The sequence below is a fragment of the Jaculus jaculus genome, chromosome 5, assembly GCF_020740685.1.
Source record: "Jaculus jaculus isolate mJacJac1 chromosome 5, mJacJac1.mat.Y.cur, whole genome shotgun sequence".
In the NCBI taxonomy this organism is placed as follows: Eukaryota; Metazoa; Chordata; class Mammalia; order Rodentia; family Dipodidae; genus Jaculus; species Jaculus jaculus.
In genome coordinates this window covers 120,030,921-120,058,437 of record NC_059106.1, presented here as the reverse complement: position 1 = coordinate 120,058,437, position 27,517 = coordinate 120,030,921, and the positions used below count along the sequence as shown (strand labels likewise).

Sequence of the window (27,517 nt, the reverse complement as noted above, 5' to 3'; positions counted from 1 at the left end):
TTCAGAAGTCCTCCCTCCTCCAATAGACTCATGTTTTGAATGCTCGGTCCCCAACTGGTAGCAATTTGAGAGGTGGAGTCTTGCTGGAGGAGGTGTGATGTTGAGGGTGGGCCAGGGTTGAAGGCAAGTGTCCCTGCAGCTGGCTTTACATTCATCTTTAAAAGGGCTTTTTTATTCTTATGTTTGAATAACAATGTAACTAGGTAAAATATACTAGGTTAGTCAGATTTCCGATCACTGTAACAAATACCTGGAAGAAAAATTTCAATAATTCAGAGATTTATTTTAGACCTCATCAGTACGTGCTTGGCTTACTCCAATGCTGTGGGCCTGAAGTAAGGAGACCATTATGGAAGCAAGAGCACAGGACAAGAGGAAATTTATTGCCTCATGGCAGTCAGGAAGCCCAACAAGTGGAGGAAGGAGCTCTAAGGGCAAGGTACAGCTGCAAGAACACACTCACAGTGACCCTCTCACCTCTGAAAGTTTCCACCACCTCCCAATACTTCCATGACATTATGAATCCATTAAAGGATTAAGTCTATAGATTAGGTCAGAGCCCTCATGAGCCAATCAGGTCCTCTCTACTTTCAATGTGTCCTAATACATGATACTTTTCATTTCTTCACCTTTATATACTACATTCCATAATAATTATTAAATTGCATTCAACTTGTTAATTCTTTCTTAAATTGCATCTTGTATGACTGGAACCTATCCAATTAACACTACAACTTCAGCTCCAGAAGTTGTATTTCATCTTTTCCAAATCTTATACTCCTCTTTTCAGTTTCTCTATCCCACACCATTTTCTTTCTTTACAACTTAAGTGTTAGAATCATCATTTTATCTCCTGTGTCTGACAATCTATTATCAGGAGAGGGAAGTTTTATTCACTCAACTTTGGCTCTTAAAACTATATTCCTTTATGTCATGTAGAATTTGATTGCAAGCTCATCTTCCTTGGGCTTTATCTAAGGAAACTTTGTATACTCTGGACAACTGTGAGTCTCTTAGGGAAATTCTACTATCTCCCCACTGAGCAAATCAGACATCACTAGCTAGGCTCAAGTTTATAATAGATCACAGAGGAGTGTTAATTCCATCCACACATTTATGTTGGACAAGTCTGTTGCTATAAATTCTCAAAAAGAAACTCTCTACCCTGGCCCCTAAGTTTTCTAATGTAGAATACATGCCAAAAAAGTCATGCTTCTTTTATTACCTTTATGTACCAACGAGGACTAAATGTTCTATTCCACCCTTCTCTTGACAATGGAACTGTCAGCATAGAAATCTGTAACACTCTTCCTAGGCAGCCACTGCCTTTTTCTAACAAGTAATTTCTGTTATTCTCCCTCTTTTCTTTTAGGCAACAGAAATTTTCCTTGCATTTGTAAAAGTTCAGTTATGCAGCTAAGCAGATTTCTAACAATTTAAGGAGTGCTTCCAGACTTTTTACAGTAAAAGGGATTTCAGAATATTTAAACAATAATAATGCCAAAAAGCTATTTCTATCTTTATATTTTCCTGTCTTCTCCATATTATACAGTAAATGTCAAGTTAGAAAACAACATTTTAAAGCTAAAATTGTTATTCAGGCATGGTGGTGCACAACTATAATCCCAGCACTCTAGAGGCCAAGAGAGAAAGATTGTTAAGAGTTGAAGGCCAGACTGGGCTATACAGTAAGATCCTGTCTCAAAAACAAATGAAAACATTAAAAGAGTATACTGAAGTATGTAAGTAGAAATGAGCTAGTAGGAAGTCACCTCACAAAGCTAGGCTGAGTTCTAACTATTCATTTGTTAAAAGAAGAAGTGGACATTCAATGCAGCTCCTCTCAGCCCTGCCTTTCCATCACAATCACTGAATAAACTGTTGAAGGTACACTCCAAACCCTTATGCCCTAACTATCAATTTCTAATCAATAATATGTGGACTATGCATGGAAAATCCTATTGTGTAAAATATATAAACATATACATATTACATATATTATATATTGTGTATATACACAGACACATACACACACATATACATACATACATACATACATACATACATACATTAAGGCTCAGATGCACAGATACACTCATAGCCTACTAGTTCAAAAGACAGAACAGTAAGACAAAGCAGAACACTCTGTCATGGAGTCTGTCTATCTAGGACCTGTCCAAGTTTCTGTAAAAGCTTTCTATTCAAAGCTATTTCTATTCAAAGATTCAAGCAAAGAGCAATGTCCCAAGTCCGAGACAGTGCTTTTGTGTGTCCAAAATTAGAAGAAAGTTTGACACAAAGGAGGGTTCAAAAGAAATTTTCAGACAAGTGCAATAGTAGCACACAGAGAAGTATGAAGACTTGCTTATTTTCATTATGACTCTGGTCATGTGTATCATCATTCCCAAGTAGTCTCTCCATTTTTCCTGTGACAGGATTGCTCTTCCCTTGCTCTTTAATAACAAGCTTGGTCTTGAGGCTTTCATCTGTGAAATGTGAGGAAGTAATTTGAGAGTCACTTTGGAGCTAAGGCTTTGAAAGCCACTCCGTGGTTCTACTGTTCTTTTCCTGGGTCCACATGAAAAAAAAAAAAAGACTGCTTTTTCTGTCTGAGTCACCAAATGAGTAAGACAAGGAAAACAACAGGGGCTAAAACACCAACAGACATGGCAATTATAAGAAATAAAGAGTTTCTGTCATAAGCCACTAGGATTTAGAGATCATTTATGACTGTATGTCCAGGTCTAAACTATCTGATAGAGAAGTCACTGTTCCTGCTGTTACTGAAATATGCTATGCAAGATTCATATATAAATTCAAAGCCATACCTCAAACTCTAATAACATCTAACCAGAGCATAGAAAAGTATATTTTATGAAAAAGGCATGCATGGTTCAGATGCAGAGAAACATTCAGAGCTTACTAGCCTAAAAGACAGAACAATAAGAGAAGGAGAAGGCTCAAGACTCTGCCCTGAAGTCTGTCTTTCCAGGACTTGTCCACATTTCTACAGAAGATCCACTTTTCAAAGAAGGATTCAAGCAAATAATTGCAACACAATGTGATAAAGAATACAAAAGAGGCAGTATAAAAACCTGCCATAATACAGATAAATCCTGGACAATGTCATAGTAGAGAGACTCTAAAAGAGGTGAACCCAAAAGAAAAGGCAGCTATTCATAAATTAAATGAAAGGGAAGGAGAGGATTGCCATTTTATTTTTTAACTTATTTATTTATTTATTTATTTATTTATTTATTTATTTATTTATTTGCAAGCAGAGAGAGAGAGAATAGCCACACCAAGGCCTCAGCCACTGCAAACAAACTCCAGATGCATGTCCCCCTTATGCATCTGGCTTATGTGGGTACCAGGGAATCAAACCTGGTTCCTTGGGCTTCCCAGGGAAGCACCTCAATTGCTAAGCCATCTCTCCAGTCCTGGAATTTCCATTTTAAATAAAAGAAATAATTCATAAAACACAGAGATAATAAAGACCACTTTTGTAAAAGCATTCAGATGTCCCTGTGAAGGGCCACATGTGCTCAGGACAGAAAAAGGCTTAAGATGCAGCCTGGAAGCCAAGACCCATCCACACCACTCTAGGGAGCCCACTTCTGCCTACTGAAAACTTGTCCATAGATTATGACTTAGTCAAATCTGTGCTGCAGACAGAAAACAGGGAGAGAAATATGATGCATTAGAGTAGAAGAGCTCAAGAGCATCAGTGGTCCCTGCATGATGCTCACATATTTCAACAAAGGCAAATGGCTGTATGTTTTATTCAAAAGCACATGCTAAATTGCCAGGTAAAAACAACAAACTGACTATCTACAAAGGATTTACAAGATTGTGCATGAAAGAACTATCACAAACAAGATTGCCAGAAGGAACTTAAAATGAATGCTTTCATCCTCATAAAATATTTATATTCAATCCATCCTGTTTTTCACACAATATTCTGCAGCCATAAGCAACCCAAGTAGGCTCAAGGGAACCACCCTAACTTTAAAACCAGAAACTAAGAGCAAACTGATTATGAGAAGATGGAAAAGTTTAAAAATACCAATCAGCATTTACATCTCAGGTAGATAACACTTCTATAAACCCCAATGTCTAAGATGTAGCAATGCTTTCTTTCCTACTTTGACTGTATTAGTCTATGACTACATCTTACTGGAGTTCACATTGCTAGCAAAGACAAAAGCATGGCAGTAGACATAATCACAACGGATAATTGCAAATGCTTTATGCTTGACTCTATCGTCATGTCAGTGCCTCAGTGACTATCATCCTACTTGAGTCCTCTCCAAAGAAACTGGAACTTCTTTTGCTTGAAAGTCATTGTATTTGATCTCTAACTAAATTAAGAGATTTTCACAATGTAAAAGTATGTTGTACTCTACCAAAATAACTTCATGACCAGCATATCTGAATCCTTTAGAAATAAAGTTATCAACAGAATAGATTTAAGTAAACATGAATTATTAGAATAACCACAAAAATTCTTATAAGAACCTAAAAATGTTCATAAGCTATTTGGATATCCTCAAGGGAAGAAACTTTCTCCTAATGCCAATAATATAAAATATACTGGAAAAGAACACAGGCATGTAATTAGAATACTATATTTGAATCTAGTTTTATCTATCCACTGTCTAATCCTGGATAATCACATAAACACCTTATAGCACTACTTTCCTTTTCTCTAATACTAAAATAGTAAAAGCATACAATTATTGAAAGAATTAAGTGACTTAACATCTGTAGTGTGTATATCACAAGAATTCAATACTTAGCAATTTTTTATATGACAGTTTCCAACATGCTAGAATAGTAAACAAATTCTGGATGACAGAGTGAAAATAACCATAATTATATAAAATTTGGACACAATTATGGAAAATACTGTCAGAAGTTTTTAAAGAATAAATGACCATTACTTTTTCTACTTAAAGAGAAATTACTAGCAAAGTTATTATAAAACATCCTAAGTAAAACCTAATTTTATAGAGAAATAAGTGAGGAAAATATTATATTGTAATTTCTACTTACATCTGGTTTGGAATGCTGAAATATCTTCAGAGGAAACTTTAGGTTCTCCTTAGCCAAAGTTACTAAATATTCCTTAAGTAGTTCATTAGCCACACCAGGAGACTGTTTCTCACAACGATGAAGAAAGGGAACCATCCATTGGTAGGCACTGGTCACATAGTTTTCCTCAGAACACTGAAATTATAATTGATCAAAACACACAGATTAAAGATCTCATTATACTAGACAAGTCAGACTTACGTCAACAGTGGAAGACCCACACTTCCTAAACCACTGTAGGTCACTACTCACAGGGCCCTAGCAGGTGAAAAGAGAATATAACCCTTCTACCAGGGCAAGGCTACAGTGGCCATAACCTTGCACATAATCTCTGCAAACAATAACCAACCCCTCATGGCCAAGGCCCAGCTGTGGAAGTCACACACACCACTGCTATTCCTTTGCTATGAGATTCTTCAGAGCAGAGAGAAGTTCTACCCAGAGAAAGAACAACAAAAAGATTGTAGAAAAAGAGACAGACAGGTAACTTTAGACCAACCAAAGTATGAAAAAGGGAAAAGCACAGGACAGAAAAAGAGAGATGAACACAGACACTACAGAAAAGGGAATCTCACTTATGAAAGCCAGAACCCTCTCCCTGTGCTTCTTTCTCCATCATCTGTTTTCCTCCATATTTCTCTTCACAACACTCCAAATGGCAATGCCAATTCCATTAATTATCCCAAGATTTAAACCACTGCTTCTCAATTACTGATCATAAGTCTTTTAAGAGGAATCTTACACACACAAAACCATTTTCTTACTGGTGGAGTATAGGGAAAAGAAATGAATGAGAGAAAAAGAAGTTAAAGCAAAAGAAAGAAAATAACAATGAATAAGAAGGGACAGATGATGAAAGAGAAACCAAAGAAAAAAAAGTACAAGGGAGAGACAAAGGATGGCTGAAAAAAAACAGGAATAAAGAGAAAGCAAAGTTAATAATAGAAACTTTTGTATCCCTTCAGTAATTCATCAAACACCAAACTTTGAAAGTTTACTGAGTTCTCAGGCTCAAAGGCACTATATATTTGGTTTTGAGACACACAGTAATCAAAGCACACAGATAATCCTGAAGAAGCAAATTATAATTAAGCATACACTATTCATCAGCAATTTCAGTTTTTCAATGTCTTTCATCTGCTGAAGCTCTTTCAAAGTGAGGGTCACATCACAACCAGCTTCATAGACCAGTGTTTCCAGAGTCACCAAGTCATCACAGAGAGCCACCAAGCCAGGAATATGCCGTTCCATCCCAAGGCGAGCCAGTGACAATGCACAGTCAACCTGGAAATTAAAGGTGACATTGAGTACCTGAACATTACATATTTCTTTTATATTCTAAAGAAAAGTCTCCAATACAGAATTCTAGTTCTTATATCTATTTTTGTAACAGTTCATTATCAGAAGCATGTATTTGCTATTTAGTACAGAAATGTTTACAGTTCCTTAGCAGCTAGATCAGTATCACTCTGCTTCAAAGGAAAGGCGCAGATACTGAGAAAGAAAACTGTCCTAAATTTGTAGAGCATAACTGTTTTACATGTTTTTCCCATTCAATTCTCACAACAGTGTAACAAGTAAAGGAAAACAGAGTTGATTTATAGTGACAAAGACAAAATAACCTTGCTTGTGCTGGGCCACTCTACTTCTAACATGAAGGCTTATTCAGCGCTTACCCATTTACAGCCTCCCTTATAGAAGACACTCAATAAACATTTACTAACTGCCTAACTCCAGTGTATTTTATGTGAAACAATTAAAATACTTACACTCATCAGAAAAACAAATGGTTTCCTCTACATGCTCAGTAGACTGACATTTGCCCCCTTTTCTCTAAACAAACTTATGAGTTGACATATTTTATGATGAAGAGATCACACACTGTGCCTACACTTAACTTTCTCACACTACCCTTACTCTCCTCTTCCTAGAGTAAAAATCGAGTAAGGCCTACTACTATAAGCTAACACCAATCCAGGTACTGGGAATTCAGAGAAGAGCAGGTAAGGTCTCTGCCACTGAAGACGTCTCAGTCTGGGAAACAATGGCACTTGAAAATTCAATAACTATCACAGAGGTAAGGGATATGTCTCGCTGGCATCCAATGACAGCCCACCTGGCCTAAGCTAAGGGGTTCATGGAGTTTTCCAAAGGAAGGAACACTTAAAATGGGCCCTAACAAACTAATGGACATTAGCTGGGTCAAGAAAATCATTAGGGAAACCTAGACGGTAGAGAGGCACGGTGCCCAGTGAAAGTATAAATTAGATCTATGTGACTGAAAATATGTGAAGTAATAGCTTTGATTATTAGGGAAAGCCAGAAAATGAAGACTAATGTACACCAAGATAAGTAATTTGCAGTTTATTCTGAAATGCATCATCGAAGATTTTCTACTAAAGCAGTTTTCCCCTGAGGAGACATAAAACATCTATTCACTCCACATAAGGGCACTTATGACAGACCAAGAAACAATTCTACTCAAGTCTAGCTTGGTAACCCGAATAGTTTAACTTACATCCCCTGATGCAAGTGAGGGATTACTTATAGGAGTACGGGTAACACAGGATAGCTAAACTACCAGGGTGCCCTTCTCACCCAATGACTGCTTACTGCTCAGATATCCTCAGGGAGTGGGAGGGCCTACACTATCACTTTGAGCCCTTTTCCCTTAGCAGAAGGAAATTCTAATGGGTCCACTCTTATAAAGGTTTCACAAAGTAATCATAGTTGCTCTGACTTTTAAGATGTAGCTCATCATCTTGTGCCCAGAGGACACAGTTCCGAAATGTCATGAAATAAACAGATTTCTACTTTGGAAATAATACTCATCATAGAGTCAATGGTGAAGAATGAACAATCAGAAATGGCCTGAAAGTAGAGAGACCAGCCAGTAGAACTGCAGCTCTTAGTACTAGAGCCATCCTGACAGAAATAGCACTGCATCACCAGTCACTCATGAGTACATTCATTTACTCACACAGATTAAGTATCTGCTGAACATTCCCTGGGTACTGCAGTGTAGCTCAAGATATACATGTGAACAAACACAACACTTATTAGAAGACATGAAATTTGGTCAGACCAGATGAGGAGCCTATGTAAGGAAGAGGAGTCCGAATGATGGTCTGACTTCTGTATGCCAGAAGGTAAGGACAAGAGAACACTCACACAGGTACCAGAGAGCTCTGTACTGAGCAGCTGCTGAGGAGCCTATGAGTGTCTCAGTGTAGGTGTCCAAAACAGGAAGCCTAAATCTGGAGTTGATATGAATGTACTTGGCAGAAAAGTATATCTAGAGTTGTCAGCACATAAATCATGGAGCAATATTTGGGGAGAAGATCTGAGTGGACCACACATATAGACATAATTAGTGACAACAGAGGCACCCTGGGGAGCAGTGATAACAGACAAGGCAAGACATGAGACATGGGAACAGATTAAAATGAATGGTTACCTCAAGGGCAAAAAACTTGAACTGGTATCATAGGAGCCCAGGAAGAGGAACATTATGGAAAGAAGAAGTAAACAGTGTCAAAGGACAAGATGTTGAATTAGAAGGGGAAGGACCCAAACTTAAGAGGTATAGTGTCAACAGAGTGATAATAGTGGCTAGGCTCTGGGGAAAGCAGGAGGAATTAAAACCTGAGAAAGGGGCTCCAAGAGCTGAGAGACTATTTCTAGGCTATAATGAAAACAAGGCAAAAACAGGAGTCAGGAAGAAGGTTCTTTTATTTTCTGCAGCTATGAACAAAAAGGATTTGGGCTTATGTTCTGAAAGGAATGGGGAAAGGAGTAGATCCAATGAAGAAGTTAAAGATCCAGGCTGAGAAAACAATCTTAAACAAATACAAGTACAGGATCCTGAACACAGGGAAATAAGCTGTGACCTCCAGAAGAGAGACCGGGTGTCTAGGAAAAGCAGGAAAGTGCAGAAGGAAAGGCACTTTTAAATCATCTAATGAAAATAAAACCAGTCACTTTCTGGGAATGGTGAGAGTGGTGGGGTAGGATGAGTGGAGTAGCAAAGAGGGAGCAGGCACACAGTGTAAAGGAAAATGCGGGTGACAAGAAAGGCTTCCCAAAGCCCTCAGGACTGACAGGTGGAGGTGAGCGCCAAAGAGAAGGAGTGTGGTGCACTGCATGGAAAGAGGGGAGTAAATAACAGTGGGTAAAGCACAGGCAGAGGCCGGAAGTATGTGGTACTACTACCATAAAGACATGTTTCAGTATGTGCTGGGGAGGCAGCTCAGCAGTTTAAAAAAATGTTTTAATTGATGCCTAGTAATAAAAACACAATGTGTTTAGAAGGAGAGTTCTTGTTTCATAACAAGTTAAATCCTATCTCAGATCAATTTTCAGAACATTATGGAACACTGATGCAAACATGGGTACTGTATGTGTTTGTTTCCCCAAATGCTTACTAAGGTAATCAAGTTTTCACATCAAGTTACTGAAACTTAAAATGAAAGCAGATGCTAATGCAAGCTACATAACATATTCCAAGCCTTCAATGAATGAAACCCACAAATACAAACATTTTCTTAAACTATCAAACAGGTTTTGCTTAAGGCATTTATAGGCACTAAGGAAAAAGAAGTCCCATATCAATTAAATCTGAAAAAACTGAAAACATAAAAACTATGTCAGATATCACTATGACTGCAACATAAATGACAAAAGGCATCAATACCTTACATGAATTTAAAAATAAAAAAGCCTCCTATTAAGCTAAGCATGGTAGTGTATGTCTTTAATCCCAGCACACCATATGCTGACATAGGAGCATCACCATCAGTTCTGTGTCTGACAGAGCTACAGTGGGACCCTAGCTCAAAAAGAAAAGGAGAAAAAAAAAAGAAAACATTCTATTGTTTTTAAATAAATGAAATGCATAAAAGAATATAAACCAAATAAAGTACCCCAAATACTTTATTTTCTTTACAATTATCCACAATTTACTCAAAAAAGAATTAAAGATGCCTACAAATTATAACTTTTAATGGACTTTATCTTTAATAGACTTTATCTCAGAAAAAAAATGGGAAGAAATCAGAATCCCGCAACTAACAGACACTCTCTGTTCCTCTCGCATACACACACGCATGCGCGCAAACACAGGCATTCACACACCCCAACATCCCCCACTAGAGAGGTAAATTTGTTAATACCAGTGAGCATACATCTTTGTCATCCAAGGTCCACAGGTGACATTAGGGTTCACTCTTGGCATTATGAATTCGATAGATTTTGGTAATTTTACATGACATATATCCACCATTACAATATCTCATATAGTAGCTGCATCATGCCAAAAACGCTAAATTCTGCCTGGTTATCCCTATAACCCATGACAACTATTTACAGATTTGATCTTTTCTAGAATACCATCGAATTAGAATCTCACACTAGGGAACTACTTCAATTTGCTTCTCTTTTATTGTGTGTGTATTGTAAATACACGTGTGCCACATATGCACAGACGCAGAGGCCAGAATACAGGGTTGAGTGTCCTCTATAACTCTTTCCCTTTATTTCCTTGAGACACAGTCACTGAGCCTGGAGACTGGTGGACTGGTGACCTCCCATGATTCTGTTTCTACCCCCTCAGGACTGGGGTACAGATATACATGGCCATGTCCAGCTTTATACAGAAACTAGAGATTAAACTCAGGTTCTCATTATTTGCATTGAAACATCTTCACAAATCCCCAGAATTCATTTTTTCACTTAGCAATAGATATCCAAAGTTCCAACACGTTCCTCATCACTTGGTAGCTCGCTTTGTGCTAGCTCTGAGTCATATTCAGTTGTCTAGATGTGTTACAGTTTAATTATTCAATAAGGAAAACTTGGAAAGGTAGGTAGTGAGACACATAGGAATTCTCTGTAATATTTTCTATTCAATTATGCCATAAACCTAAGCTCCTCTTTAAAAAATACAAAAATATAAACAAGAAAATATTTTAAAAACTTAAGTGAGTTTAGTTTGCGTATCAGAACCTGATCCTTTTTTGCAACTGTTTAATTAAAACACAAATAATGTTTAAAATTTTGGTTAAAATATTTAAGACTTGTTTTTATTACCAATCTATTTTAAATACATATACTTGTTGCCCAACATTTTTTACAGAGATGAGACATTCCCATTTCTACCTCAACTAACACAACTATGTAGAAACTAGTCTTTTAAACATACTTGCGGAGACACTCTTCCTTTGAATCTCAAAAGCCTCTAAATACCAGTTCAGCTAGAAACTAAATTTTCAAGCAAAACTCACCCATTAAACAGGATCATCTTCCCATCAGCCAGGGGTAAAAGTAAGCTCCATCAATTTGTAAAACTCATGCAAATCATATAATGGTCTTAAAAATGTCTAGGTGGGGCTGGGGAGAAGACTCACACCATACAAGTGTGAGAACCTGAGTTCAGATTCTCACATTAAAACTGTGTGTGGCACTACATACCTACGAGCACTGATCTGGGAAGACAGAGACAGGAAGATCCCTGGAGCTCCCTGGCTAGTTTTTCTGGGCAAATCAGTAAGCTATACATCCTATTTCAAACAAAAAGGGGTCAAAGAAGACAAATTGGCCTGCACACACACACCATTACTATCTGACCAAATCTCAACCTCATTTAAAATTCAAAATTATTTTTGGCATGGCTTACTTTATAGTAAATTTTCCTATAATGTAGCTACAGGATAAGTCAGGGAAAGACTTGACTTTGTTTTGTTAATACATTTTGCCATGAATTATTTGTTGACATCTCAGTCAGGAATCTATAGTATTTAACTTATCAATAAAACATACTTGCATATAAAATTTCATATATCATATTCAAAGTAATTTCTCACTGGCTTTACTTCCTAGTGTGTTCATGACCTAGTGTTGGGCCTTAAGAGGCCCAGGCGTGAGGTCTAGTGGAACTTCCTAAGCCTAGCTAAAGTTTGGAGACCAGTCTCTGGCCAGCTAGGACTCAACAAGATGCCTAATGGCTTCTTGCCTGCTACTTCCATGCAGATGTTGGAATTACCATTTCAATAGTCACAGTTTACTATCGGCCCTTATCTTTCTCCCCATCTTAAAATCCCTGCCTTCCTACGCAACATCTTATAGGCAACTGCTTGTAACAATAAAATGAGTTCCTGTGAGTTCCTGCTTCAACAAGACTCCCAACTCTGTGGTTTTTCTCCAGTGACTAGGAGAGATTCTGGGTCGTCCAACATCTACCCTCTTCCTCAACCCCTTGGGAGGAACCAGCAGGCCTGGTCCTTCCTTAGCACTACCTGCCAGCCGGGGAGGAGCCTGGCAACCTAGCATTTACATATGATACTTATCCTGTATATTTCAACTAAAATCTTAATTATTTGAAATTACTTCAGTAGATGAAATACCAGTAATTTTCACATCAAGATGGTAAATATTACAAAAGGTGTGCTGTCAAAATACACTGAGTTTTTTAGTATGAAAGGAACCACATTTTTTATAGGTTTATATATTTTGTTCTTATTAAGATGGGTGGGTTGGAGATATGGGCTCAAATGGTTATAGGCACTTGCTTGAAAAGCCTGGTGGTCCAATTTTGATTACCCAGTACCCACACAAGCCAAATGCACAAAGTAAAACATGAATCTGGAGTTCATTTGCAATGCCAAGAGGCCTTGGCACACTCATATTCTCTTTGACTCTTTTTCTTTCTTTCTCTGTAATAAATAAAAAGATTTATGCAGTTAACCCTTTTTATGTATACTAGTTAAGAAACATGATGCAAAACATGGATTTTATCTGGTTCGGCCATAGCTGTATATGTTGCTCACACTCCTTTCTAAGTTTAATTATAAAACAAAATTATATTATCTCTAAAATTCTTTTCATTATAATATCTTAATGTTATTCTAAGTATTTTAAAATATACTAGGCCCATAGCCATCTTCAAATACTGGAAGCAAATGATGAATTGGTAAATTTTCTTGGATACCATCCAAAACTTGGGCCCACAATATTCTTATCAGCTCCTGAATATTAATTTACCTTCAATCCTTATGATTATTGGAGGCAGAAATCAGATTAAGTAGAAATTCAAAAGGCTATCCTACAGATACAGGGTCATGGCAGATACATTAAGTAGAGACTTAACAATGGGCCTCATATTTCTTTCCACAGTACTATTGCTTCCCAGATCCTCTGAATCAACCCTCCTGTGAAATAAAAGGCTAATGGTATGAGGGATACACCAAAGCCAACATAGCAAATAGAAAGGAAAGCTTATCCACTGGCCAAACCATGAATCTGAGTTCCAAGTGTATCCTGCCATACTTTGCTCTGAATCAATAAACTCTGTTCTGAAAGGTAAAGTCAGCTACTGCTTATAGTCATAGAGTACTCAATTAAAGGAGTTTTGTTTTGCTTTGCTTTGTTTTGTTTTTTGAGGTAGGGCCTTGCTCTAGCCCAGCTGACCTGGAACTCACTATGTACTCTCAGGGGAGCCTCAAACTCACAGAGATCTCCTACTTCTGTCTCCTGAGTGCTGGAATTTGAGGCAACCACCACCACACCAGGCTCAATTAGCAGTTCTTAATACTCTCTCAAGTATATTCTTTGATCTTATCAACTTTGGTATCATAACTAACCCCATGACAAAACCAAGGTACATATAAGAAGATAGGGAATAACTGGAGGAAAATAATCCAACATCTATACATCCCTAGAAGGCTTAGGCAACATTACAGAAGAGGAGATAAAGAAAATGTGAGAGCCAGAGGAAAGAGTAGAGTGTTGTGTACCTATTTCCTATTAAATGACACATTACCTTATGGAGGGAAACTTCTTAAGACTCAAGAAGTAAACAACACTTGCAAAATTTGGGCAGTAAAAATTAAGGCTCAGGAAGTTCCTAAACCCTATAGGAACTAGGAACCACAAGTTCCCTCTCTAAGGTTATAGAAGCAATTAGAACTGCTTCTTCTCTGATTGGATAAGCTGCCTGCAAGTTGTATAGGGTGATGCAGATTTCATGAGTTATCACCCACACATACTTTCCAGTGATGCAGCTGCCTTTGGGTCATTCATGCTCCTCTAAGTAAACCTTCACCCATAGTCCCCTAAATATCCCCAATAAACTCATAGGCTTCCCAAGTTGCTTGGGTGAGATCATTAATCTGGTCTGTCTGTCATAAAAGCCCCGTCTAGGGCAAATAGACATTTGTTCACATATCCCCAGGAAAAGTCACTCAGCATCTAGGGAATGTGCTTAAGAACTGAGAAAAGTCAGGCATGATCTTAAGAAAAACAGCAGAATCAGATTTAACAGGGTTCCTAAAAGGCAAAATCACAATCAACTGTATTAGCACACAATAATAGGAGATGAATCAAGTATTTCTTTCTATGTTGATATAATCTTTTAAATTAATATGGTAATAAGCCCATTAAAATAGAGAAAATCAGGAGAATTACCATATTTCTAGTTTATATTATAAAGAAAGATTATGAACAGCTTTTCTTGCATTTATTTGCTCTATAAGAATCCAAAAGTTACAAAAGCTACTGAGGCAAAGAATAATGAATAGAAGTGGTAGGAAATATTCATTTCTTCCATTGCAAATTATACCCACAATTCCTGGAGACTGTCCACATCCACTACAGGTACCGAAGCCTAAGACCCTGACCCAGGACCATCACTGAGCAGGAATGCTCTGTTCTTACCTGCCCAGAATTATGCTCTATCTCCTCTGCTCTGCTCTGATACCACTCCATAACTTTCTCCAGTGGCAGTTGGGGTGCCCTGAATGATAGTAACTCAGGCTGAGAGGCATACAAGAACTCACTTTCATCTTGAAGACTTGGCTCTACAACCATTCTGAAAAACACAAAGGGAACATGTAGTATACAAACTGACTGGAATGCTGAAAAAGATTCAATTTTTTCAGGGAAACAGAGATGAGGGGAGGGCAGGTTTTAGAGAATGCAAAGGAAGTAAGGATGAAAGGCGAGAAAGGCAGGTAAAGGAGAGGGAGAGACAGAAAGTATCAGTATTCATGTGTTTCCTCATGTGTATGGAAAACTTATAGGATAAATGGTACATTTCTGGAAACAATATTTCCCAGAGATTTCCTGAGTTGAAAATTCCGAATGGAGGACTGGAAAGATGGCTCAATGTCAAGAGCATTCTGGATGCAAGCATGAGGGCCTGAGGAGGCCTGGAAGCCCATTTGAGTTTGATTTCCAAGAGCCACATAAACACCTGGGCATACCCAATGACATTTGAAATCCATGTCTCATAGGGGAGCAGAGATCCAAGAATCAAAGGAGCTTTTGGAAAAAAAAAAAATGACAAGCTCTGGGATCAGTAAGAGCCTCTGGACCAAGTACAGGTCGAGTGACAGGCATTCTGCTCAGTCACCACTGACAAAAGCACCCAGTCATAGAAAAGTGGATGGGGACATACATGGGTATATACTACATACACGCCATACCACACATACATACACAAATATACCATGCCACACACACCATACCAAACACACATCACACATCCAAACACACAAAAAAATCACCAGGCGTGGTGGCACACACCTTTAATCCCAGCACTTGGGAGGCAGAGGTAGGAGGATCAACTTGAGCTTGAGGCCACCCTGAGACTACATAGTGAATTCTAGGTCACTAGAGTGAGAGCCTATCTTGAAAAAGAAAATCAAAATGAATAATAAATCAAAATAACAATGCAGAGAGCCAAGTGTGATGGTGCACACCTTTATTCCCAGCACTCAGGAGGCAGAAGTAGGAGGGTCACCATGAGTCCAGGACTACCCTGGGACTATGTAGTGAATTCCAAGCCAACCTGGGCCAGAGTGAGTTCCTACCACAAAAAAAAAAAAAAGCCCACAAATCAACCAAATAAGCATTAACGAAGCTATAGTTGCCCTGAAAAGCATTTACAAAATTCAAAGAGCCAAGTGCCTACTGTAGGCACTAAACCAAGACATCTATGTTGGCCAGGCAGGCAAGGATTCAAAAAAGTTCCCAGGTGAGTCCAATTTGAATTAGAATTAAAAAGTCTTGTTTTTAGTTTTCATAAGAAGAGAAATATACCTTATTTATGCTGATAACATACTTCTACTGAGTACCAGAAAAATAGAACAGCTGACATTTGTATAACACAGGACTCCTTCACACCTTCCCCACACTAGCAAGTATCAACAACCACACCTCAAACTGGCTCTTAACACGCCCAAGGGCTGGACTCAAGATCCACTCCCAGAGACACACCTCTTGCAGCAGGATGCTGGAAACTTAAGTAGAAAGCATAATCCAAAATCCCTGAGTGTGGGCTGGAGAGATGGCTTAGTGGGTAAGTGCTTGCCTGTGAAGCCTAAGGACCCTGGTTCGAGGCTTGATTCCCAAGGACCCACGTTAGCAGATGTACAAGGGGGCACATGTGTCTGGAGTTCATTTGCAGTGGCTGGAAGCCCTGGCACGCCCAATCTCTCTCTCTCTCTCTCTCATTCTCTCTCTCTTCCTCCTCTTTGTCTGTCACTCTCAAATAAAATAAATTTTAAAAAATCAAAATCGCTGAGTATAATGGGGACATACAGTCAAACCACTACACCAACTATCACATTTTTAACATACCTAAGTTCTCTTAATAGTTTGTTGCTACTGAATACAGTCTTGTGGCTTTTTCTTGTTTTTTTTTTTTCTACAAATATAGTAACTTATATCTCCTGAATAATACTGATTATAATTTTTGAAATATTCCTCTTTTTACCTGGGGTTGTTTTTGTAGCTGTAGTATATGTTTATTTTCTTCATCACTTGTTTGGTCAGTCTATGATGGAGTCTATGCTCAGGTGCCCCAGCAGCTCTGTGGTGGGGGTGGCAGAATCTATTCACTTTTTAGCTGCAAGTGCATCTTAAACTTTGAGAACCGTACCTCAGACTCTAGAGGAGTCTTTTCTAAAGCTCCTCTATTTCTCTGGAAAAGAATTCTCCAAACTACTATGGTAGAAAATGTCCCTGAGAAGAGAGGAGGAAAACAAACCCACAGTTCTAGCACTGGAACATAAATTTTATAAATTCCTGGATTTTCAAAACCAGCACTTTGCCCTCATCTATGACATACAGACATCCATGAGTATGGGAGCTTTGTAGCTCATCTATAGTTTGAGGCCCTGCCCCCCAAATAAAGCTCAGGTATTATGGCGGGAAATACAGAAGGAGAGCCAGTTAAAGGGTACATTCCTTGTTTCAGAAAGTGGAGGACAAATGAATTTAAATGCTCCCCACACAACCCTCAATAATCTGCATGTACATTGATATGTAATATTTGATGCCTCTTGTGATAGTTAAGGTGTTGTCAACTTGATCTGTTTAGTAATCCACAGGCTGCTTCTAGGAAGGATCAACTAAAGGAGGAGGTCTTTCTCCCAGGGTGAGCCCTTCCCCCAGAGTGGGTGGCCCCGCTCAGAGAGGGACTTGATATAAGGAAGCTCTGGGTAGAAGAGTTCCCTTTTCCTTCCTTCCTTCCACTTGGCTGCCGGAGCTGCTCCCTACCTTCTAGCGTGGATTGAAGACCAGTACGGACTAAAGACCAACATCAACTGAAGACCCACGTGGATCGAAACCCAGCGGCTCCTCAGGAAGCCTCCAGGCTTTCCGGCACCATCTGCAGTGCCGGGTCAGGACTGCTGAGGCATCTGGCCACGTGGACAGAGCAGCTACCAGGTTCGGTGATTCTCGGGCCTGCAACTGCTATTGGATTACTGTAAACTAATCCAATAAATTCCCTTTATAAAATAATTCATTCTAGTAATTCTGTTCCTCTAGAGAACCCTAATACACCTCTCTTTGAACCAAGAACAAAATTCCATGTGTGCCACAAGAAATATATCTGTTCATCTTACTATATTAAAAAGAATACTTAACATTTAAAATGTAAAGTTGGAATAATTATCATGTGTAAAATAATTCCCTAGCATTTGATATTTTCTCATTTAAAAATTAATATAGGGCTGGAGAGATGGCTTAGCGGTTAAGCGCTTGCCTGTGAAGCCTAAGGACCCCGGTTCGAGGCTCGGTTCCCCAGGTCCCACGTCGGCCAGATGCACAAGGGGGCGCACGCGTCTGGAGTTCGTTTGCAGAGGCTGGAAGCCCTGGCGTGCCCATTCTCTCTCTCTCCCTCTATCTGTCTTTCTCTCTGTGTCTGTCGCTCTCAAATAAATAAATAAATAATTTTAAAAAAAATTAATATAATTAAGTCAACAGTGTTATATAAAACTTCTCTAAAACCAGGTGTGATGGTGCCTTTAATTCCAGCAACCCGGAGGCAGAGGCAGAATGATTATTATGAGTTCAAGGCCAGCTTAGGACTAAAGAGTGAGTTCCAGCTCAGCTTTGGCTAGAGTGAGATCCTACCTTGAAAAAAAGAAAAGAAAGAAAAGAAAAGAAGAAAAGAAAAGAAAAGAAAAGAAGAGAAGAGAAGAGAAGAGAAGAGAAGAGAAGAGAAGAGAAGAGAAGAAAAGAAAAGAAAAGAAAAGAAAAGAAAAGAAAAGAAAAGAAAAGAAAAGAAAAGAAAAGAAAAGAAAAGAAAAGAAGAGGTCAGACACATAGTCACACATATCATTTATTTATCAATCCCACAAAGTAATGAAAGTGCCTTGTACTGGCTCATACCTGCATTCCAACTCCTCACACCAATCTTTAGCTCGGTGTTTATGTTCAGCCCAAGGAATGATCCTCAAGGAGTCACCACTACAACTTAAAAGAAAAAATAAATAAATTAACAAGTAAGGCATGGGCATTTTAAAAACATACTAACTGGCTTCCTAAGTACTATAAACTAGAAATATACAGAAAGTTTTCTCTACAACCCTAATCACCAGCATTCCAGCATAACATATTGCATACAACATATAAATATGTTTCAGATCAACATAAATGGTCCTCTGCCAACAGAATTTACAATCTATAACAGTGGCTTTAACCAAGTATCTTCTGATCACAGAAATGCTATGTCTGTATCATCGAATAGAGCAGCCCACTAGCTACATGGAAGCACTAGAAATATAGAGACCAAAACAGTGACCTGAACATTTTTTTGCTTTAATGGTTCTAAATTTAAATAGGCACATATGCCTCATGGCTACCATATGAGACAGTGCAGACCCAAAAAAACAGGGAGCAGCAAGAAGAAATGACTTTACAGGCTGAAAAATATCATTGAAAGGTGAACAAAAAGAAAATCTAAGCTGGGCGTGGTGACTCCCATCTCTAATCCCAGCACTCAGGACACTGAGGGAGGAGGATCATCATGAGTTCAAGGCCAACCTGGGCTAGAGAGTTAGCTTCAGGTCAGCATGGGCTACAATGAGGCCCTTGAAATGCCAAAGAAAAAAGAAAGAAATACTTAAGAGGCAAAGATGAAAACTGATTAGACGATTAAGAATTAATTTAAAAGGCAAGTAAACACAGCATGTTAATATGGTGGAGCAATTTCCCAAGAGTCACAGGAAGCACACAAACCCATCTTTTAACAAGCTATGTACTCTATGGAAAATAACTTTCTGAACTGAAGTACTTTAAATATTATCTATACTGGCCCTTTTAGCTCTAACATTCACAAACTCAAGTAAACAATTAAATCACTCTGAACTAAGAATAAAGACAACTTTTAAAAACACTTCAATTGCTTCATTTTTAAAGTTCATTAAAAGATTCTCTCTCACATTTCCAACTACCAATGATGAAAATTCTGAAAACTTGTCATAGTCCCAGAAAAGGAACTTAATGTTCCAATATTAAGAAACATACAAGAAATAATAAGTATATGAAAATTGTGTGAATGAAGAGCTTGGTGTTTATGTGAGAAGTGGAAGGGTTTTAAAGGAAAGGAAAGAAGCTAAGGAGGTCTGAGAAGAGACAATATTAAACAACAAATGATGTGGATATTGGAGCAAATTATCCAAAGCTAAAGTCCTCCACTACTAAATAAGAAGTTTATTATGTGCTATACAGCTTTTCAGTTACCACATAATGTAGTAGTAAGCTATGTGCCTGGGACACATTTTGAAGGTGTTTGTGTTCAGACTTAAACTTTTGAGTCATTCACACAATTATTTAGAAGAGATGGCACAACAGTATTCATTTCTCACCAAATAAACTATTTTATTTCCTTCCATGTCAATAATATTTATCAAAACTGCTTGAATGAAAAGTTAAAAAGATAACACTTTGGATTCAAGGATGATGATAATATTCACTCTTGTAACATAGTAACAAATTAAAACAATGAATTAAGAAAGAGAAAAAAAATAAATCTATCAAACCATTGTGCCTGCTCTAATCAAAGCAGATATGTATCCTGAAGCTGTATGAAATATTTTCTAAAAGAATTTTAGAAAAATGTACCACAATTGAGAAATGTATTTTATATACAAAGTGCATATAAGAGTTATACTGAAATAATTAGTAATGGTATAGGATCCTCAACAAAATGAAATGTCTTAGGAATTTAGCCTAGAATGTTGTTAAACATAGCTATGGCTCTTGATTGAGCAGAAATGAGTAAGAAAACCCATGTACACATTAAATATCAGTTCTGCTCAGAAGCCCACATTGAAAGGCAGAACTGAACAGCCATGGCTATTAATAAAGTATTTCTTCTGCATTTTCAGAACATGTGCAGCCAACCTATGTCAAAGGTGATAACAATGAGCATATCAAGCAGTGACAGCAACAATACTCCTTAACATTGACTGAATTCTAATTATGGAACAAACAGTATACAATGCTCTCAACATATAAATAATACCTATATATAAATATAAATAATGCCATATAAATAATTCAGTCCTATCAAGCCATTGAAATTGGTGATATTACGTTCCTCATACGACAATGAGCAAACTGAGGTTTTTTTTATAACTTAACCTGTTCATCCTTATAAAGCTAATAAATGACAGAGCACCAATGTGATGAATAGGATCCAAAGCATATGCTATTAATCAGCAAACTATTCTGCCTCTAAAAAGGATAGAAGACTTTAGTCTATTTCCCAACTTTGTACATAAAAGTGACCACTAAGATGTGTATACAGCAGGAGAAAGCATTTCACCTTCCCAACTGAATAGAGCCAGCCCAACATGTTTAAACATATTTAACCTTAAGATATAAATCCAACTGAACTAGTCTTAGGAAATTAACTTCTACCAAATGTAGCTTAGTTTAAGATCAGATCACCAATATTTACACAATAAAAACAAAAACAAGCAAAGAATGGTGCACATAGCTGTCATCCCAGTGCTCAGTAGACTACGGCAAAAGTATCTTGTCTTGGGGACTAGGGACATGGCTCGGCAGGTTAAGGCACATGCCTGCAAAGCCTAACAACCCAGGTTTGATTCTCCAGTACCCACATAAAGCCAGATGGACAAGGTGGCACATGCATCTGGAGGGCCTGGCACATACATTCTCTCCCTGCCTCTTTCTCTTATCCCCTCTTTCTCCTTGCACATTAATAAAATATTAAAAGGACCTTGAGGGCTGGAGAAATGGCTTAGAGGTTAAGCGCTTGCCTGCAAAGCCTAAGGACCTTGGTTCGAGGCTTGATTCCCCAGGACCCATGTTAGCCAGATGCACAAGGGGGGGTGCATGCATCTGGAGTTCATTCACAGTGGCTGAAGGCCCTGGGGTGCCCATTCTCTCTCTCTCTCTCTCTATCTATCTATCTATCTATCTATCTATCTATCTATCTGCCTCTTTCTCTCTCTGTCTGTCACTCTCAAAAAAATAAATAAAAATTTAAAAAAGAATAAAAGGACCTTGACTTCAAGACTAGCCTGGCAGCTTGGTATATTCTAGGCATTCCTGAGCTACTGAATGAGAATGAAAGGAAGGATGGAAGGAGAGAGGAAAAGAGAGAGGAAGGGGAAAAGGAAGAAAAAGAAAAGTGCAAAATCAAAACTACTTCTGTTTCATTTTCTTGCAGTTGTTTGTACAAATTATTTTCCAATTACATTTTTGGAGATTAAGTGCTTGCTTAAAAAAACTCCAAAATGTTTGGGCTGGTGATATTGCTCAGCAGTCAAAGGCACTTGTTTGCAAAGCCTGATGGCCCAGGTAATTTTCAAGTACCCATGTAAATCCAGATGCACAAAGTGGCACAAGAGTTTGGAGTTCATTTGCAGTGCAGGAGGCCCTGGCACACCCATACTCATTCTTTATCTGTATCTTCCTCCGTCTCTCCCTCTCAAATAAATAAAAATATTTTTAGATGTACTTATTAAAAAGCACCAAAATTCTTAATTTTGCTACTAATAACAACATATAAGAGAAAAGCAAGACCTTCTCCAAAACCAGTATTAAGACTCCTAAGAGGAATTGTATACCGTCAATTCCTTAGCACCTAAAATAGTGCCTGGTGTTTAGTAGACCCTTTAAAAAATGATGGTTGTACTAAATTATACAGGCAGTAATATAAAATTTGAAAAGTAATCTCATATTTAATAATAAAAGTATAAGACTAGAATGTGGTGAAAGGGCACTTTAATCATAAAAACCAGGTACATCAGAGATTTATGCATTCACAATACAGACTCTTTAGATGTGCTAGACAGAGAAAGAATAATTTCCCAGTACATATTATTATGCTTATAAAAGGACAGGTCAAGGGCTGGAGAGATGGCTTAGTGGTTAAGGTGCTTGCCTGAAAAGCGAAAGAACCCAGGTTCAATTCCCTAGGACCTACATAAATGAGATGCACAAAGCAGCACATGAGTCTGGAGTTCCTTTGTAGTGGCTAGAGGCTCAGGCATGCCAATTCTCAACCCCCCCCCTTCTCTCTCTCTCACTCTTTCTCATAAATAAATAGATAATAAAAGGACACACAACATAGGCTGAGGATCTCTTGTCTTAAATGTTTGAGAGCAGAAGTTTTGATTAATGAGTTTTTTAGATTTTTGGATTTGCATTGACTTTAAAAAGAAGTAAGCACTCAAAGTTTGGGACTTTGGAGGAATATTCAACCTATACAAATACAAATAATGGTAGACATCTAGTGATTTAGTGCTTGGACAGTCAGACATTTCACTGCATGTCACATGTACACACAAAGAGAGACAAGATTAGATAGATATATCTCTAAACTGCACTGCTATTGTTTGGATGTAAATGTTCCCCCGTAGGCTCATGTACTGGAACATTTGGTACCAATCTGCAGATTAACTGTGTTGGGAAAATGTGGGTGGTACCTAGCAGGAAAAACTGTGCAGCTTGGAGGCAAGCCTAAGAAGTTATAGTCCTGCCTACTTTCCAGGTATTTGTGTCTGCTTCCTATCTCTCCCCATGATACAGACACGGCCTCATATTCCTGCAGCCATGCTTCCCACCATGATGGACTGCATCCCCTGAACTAGGAGTGAGAGTACATCCTTCTTCCTCAAGATGTTGCTTTCATGTATTTGATCATAGTGACAAGAAAAGTAACTATAATAACATTCATCATTTTTTATAATTCAAATAACTGATTAGTTCTATTCTTATAAAATTAAGTCAAATTTAATTACTTGTTCCTTCAGACAGTAATCAGACAAAATACTCAAGAAAATTCAGAAAAGTCCTCTTTCATTCTTTTTTTCCCCTTATAATGTTAATCATGTGAGTTATTCACAATTATGTGAAATTACAGTCCAAAAAACTAGAAATACTGTTATAGACCTTTATAAAGATTAGCTAATTGTAAAGTTGGGCATGGTGACACACCTTTAATCCAAGCACTTAGGAGGCAGAGGCAGGAGGATCACTGTGAGTTCAAGGCCACCCTGAGACTCCATAGTGAATTCCAGGTCAGCCTGACTGAGCTAGAGCAAGACCCTACCTCAAAAAAATAAAAAACAGGAAAAAAAAGGTTAGCTAATTGTAAAACTTTGAATCTAAACTTCTAAAGCTATAAATCTACATTTGCATATGCTTTAGTTCATCTTATTCTTTGTTTCCAACTCTACTTGGGAAGTTCTAAAATTTCAATGTATCATTTTCACACTCACAAAAATAAAAGACCACCATAGTAAATTGAAATTATCTCTTTACAAAATAATAGCTACTTTTGATTAACTTTAGGATTTTTTAATTTAGAGCCCTGCTCATTATTTCTTTCTAAACAATAAGCTATGCCTGTTTCCTTTGAAGGTAACATTTATCTGACAGCAAGAAAGGAATGCATATACCAAGTACCATTATATTCACCAATTTTCTCACCAATTATTTCTTTAAATCCTGGCCTCCATTTTTTTATTATTTTTTATTTATTTATTTATTTTATTAGTTTTCTATTCAGCAAATACAGGCAGTTTGGTACCATTATTAGGCTCATCCGTAACCTACCCCTCCCCAGTGGCCCCTCCTTGTTGATGTATATGGGTCATGCATTGTGGAGTTAGCCCATAGTTATTGGTATGATAAATGTCTCTGCATATCATGACCCAACATGTGGCTGTGACTCCTAGCCCCCTTTTTTATTCTCCCTGAAAAAAAAACCTTTACATTTCCCCCTACTCCCATGCACAGCTTACTTCATGGGCTCCTGAATAAATGTGATTATTTATAATCTATCCTCAGTTTATTTCAATTCTTTGTTCAAAATAGACAAAAACCTAAAGATTTGGAGTTCACAAACATTTCCTGAACCCTAAAAAGCCATTTCTCCTTTAAAGCTAAGGCTTGGCCAAGTTTTGAACACTGGCATTCAATCACGATGGAAGAAATGAAGGTCTCAGAAATGAAAAGGAAGAGGTTCTGGTAGAAACTCCATAGGCTGTGGTTAAACAGATAATAGTCTAAGTATCTGTAGTGCAGGTAGTTCTGACACATGACTACTGCTGATGAAGCTTAAAGTTGCATTAGAGATTGGAGATAGAAAATGGTGCAATGACCAACTACCTAGTCAGTCCCCACCTTCCACACTCCCACCACCTTCTATAATATAAAATTTGAACCACCAATAAATCAATCCATTCATGAAAGCAGAGCTGTCACAATTGTCACTTCCCAGAAGTCTATCAGCTAGAACAAAACCTCCAATACCTGAGTCTGTGGAGACATTTCATACTTAACTCGCAATAAGGTCTCAGGAAAAAAAAAAAAAAATTATATATATATGTATATTTTCCCCCCCACTGGAAATAGGAGGGACAGAAAATAATAATTAAGAAATAATAATGAATTTTCTGAATTTGGTAAGAACAATGAGTCCAAAGCTCAAAAATAAACCCTCAATAACCACCAATTATAAGCATCAAGCCACATGGCTACAAGAACACAGCATAATAAAATATCCCAAAACTATTTATAAATAAAACAAAATATAAAAACAAAGTAAGACACAATGCCAAAAGACAAAATAAGCCAAGAATGACAACTGACTTCTCAGAAGCAACAGTTTAGGAGACACAGGAGAGGCACATGCCTCTGAAGATCTCAAAGAATAGAATCAGCAGCATAGAATTCTACATGTGCCAAAAATAACTTTCTAAACAAATGTAAAATAAAGACTCATCCAGATGAAGAAAAGTGATAAATTTCTCACCAACAGACTAGCATTGCAGGAAATACCAAAGAAAATCTTTCAAACAGAAAGAAACTTGACACCACTTACAAATTTGTATGCATACAAATCAATGCATTGGAAATGATAAATACATATGTAAATGTAAAATAAATTCTTGATTTAGGACAACACTGCTGATTAAAGCAAGAACAATAAAGGAGAATTCATGACACATATAAAAGTTAAATGCATGACAGCAATAGTTCAAAAGTCAAAAGAGACAAAATGGGAAACTATGTTGAAAGGTTCTTTCATTTACAAAGTCATGTTAGGTTATTGAAAAGTAGACCTATAGACTTTGAAAATCACACTGTGTTTCCAGACTCTAGGCAAAACAGTCCGCACAAAAACCTCTACTGTTTAACTATCACATTGTATTGGAAATCCAAGCAGGAATTCACTGACTAAGATGACTACAATGAGTAAAAGGAGAGAGAACACAAGAATGCTGAAAAAGAATTTTTTACTCCAGTTTACTTTTTTTTATTTTTTTGTTTATTTTTATTTATTTATTTGAGAGTGACAAACAGAGGAGGTAAAAAGACAGAGAAACAGAGAATGGGCACACCATGGCTTCCAGCCACTGCAAACAAACTCCAGATGCATGCACCCCCTTGTGCATCTAGCTAACATGGGTCCTGGGGAATCAAACCTCAAACCGGGGTCCTTAGGCTTCACAGGCAAGTGCTTAACCACTAAGCCAGCTCTCCAGCCCACTCCAGTTTACTTTTAAAGAACTGTTAAGTTGTTCATTTTCTTATATCTATAAGCAAATAAAAGGATGTTTGAAAATAAAAGCAAAAACCTTTTATTTCATTTAAAACAATGCTCCCCTTACAATTTTTTTCTTAGTAATTGGTAATATCAGGTACCTCTGACCAGCAAAAGAAAGCTGCCCCAGATTAGAAATCAAATGCTTATGCCACCAGGAAGAAGTACCCTGCCTTAGTCTGTTAGACCGGCTTTAACAAAACCTATATAACTAGTTCACTTACAAACAAAAAAGGGGATTGTTCAGAGTTCTGGTGGTTAAGAAGAGTCCAAGATTACAGAGTTGCAGGTATGGTATCTGGTCAAGGGCCAAACTCAGCTCCCTGTTGCTGTGCCCTCCCAAAGAGAGACTGCAAAAGGGTAGGAAATGCAAGAAGGAGCTCCATTGACGATGAGTATTTTTTAGAAGAACATTACTCTCATTCAGGCAGGCACTCCTATGAACATCTACAAACCACCCTTGGAATCTCTTTCCATCACTACATCATCTAGTACCCCAGCTACCTCCATTAACTGACCACCACAGAAATACTCAGAACTGGGACTTTCAAAAGCAATGCAACTAACACACAGCATTACTTTCCACTTTGCTGATTATAAGCTTTTGTTCTTTTCAACATACCATCCCCCATGTCTCTACATCAAGTAAAGATCAACGTATCATATGATCCCAACATTCATGTACACCATAGGCTCTTTACATAACTTTTATTTACAGTATCCCAATTTTTACAATTAAACAAAATAAGTTCAAACTGAGTCAAAGTATTTCTTAAATTAATGCATCTTTTATTATAAAATATGAATTTGATTCTTGGTAACATTTTTTTTTCCTTTTACAAATACATGGTTTAAAGATGCTTGCCCACATCAGAAATTAGAAAAAGTGTCTCCCAGTGTTATTTATATGCTAATTAAATATAATGTGATAAAGACAGATTGCAGTTACAGACAAGCATTTACATATTAATGAAATCTTGACTGGCAAAGACACTGTGTGATCAAAAAGAAATACAGGGACTATATCCCTACAGCAATTCCACCATTCAG

General features: G+C 37.7%; 1 protein-coding gene across 3 annotated transcripts in view; it reads right to left on the bottom strand.

Moving 5' to 3' along the window:
* Positions 1 to 27,517, bottom strand: part of Nbas (NBAS subunit of NRZ tethering complex) — a 470,946-nt gene that overhangs the window by 264,154 nt on the left and 179,275 nt on the right. For all 3 annotated transcript variants that reach the window (XM_045148869.1, XM_004665676.3, XM_045148870.1), the window contains 4 exons: positions 18,769 to 18,852; positions 14,803 to 14,956; positions 6,193 to 6,378; positions 5,056 to 5,229 (listed from right to left, as the gene is read on the bottom strand). In XM_045148869.1, the coding sequence (XP_045004804.1) occupies positions 5,056 to 5,229; positions 6,193 to 6,378; positions 14,803 to 14,956; positions 18,769 to 18,852 (598 nt within the window). The remainder of the gene's footprint in view (positions 1 to 5,055; positions 5,230 to 6,192; positions 6,379 to 14,802; positions 14,957 to 18,768; positions 18,853 to 27,517) is intronic.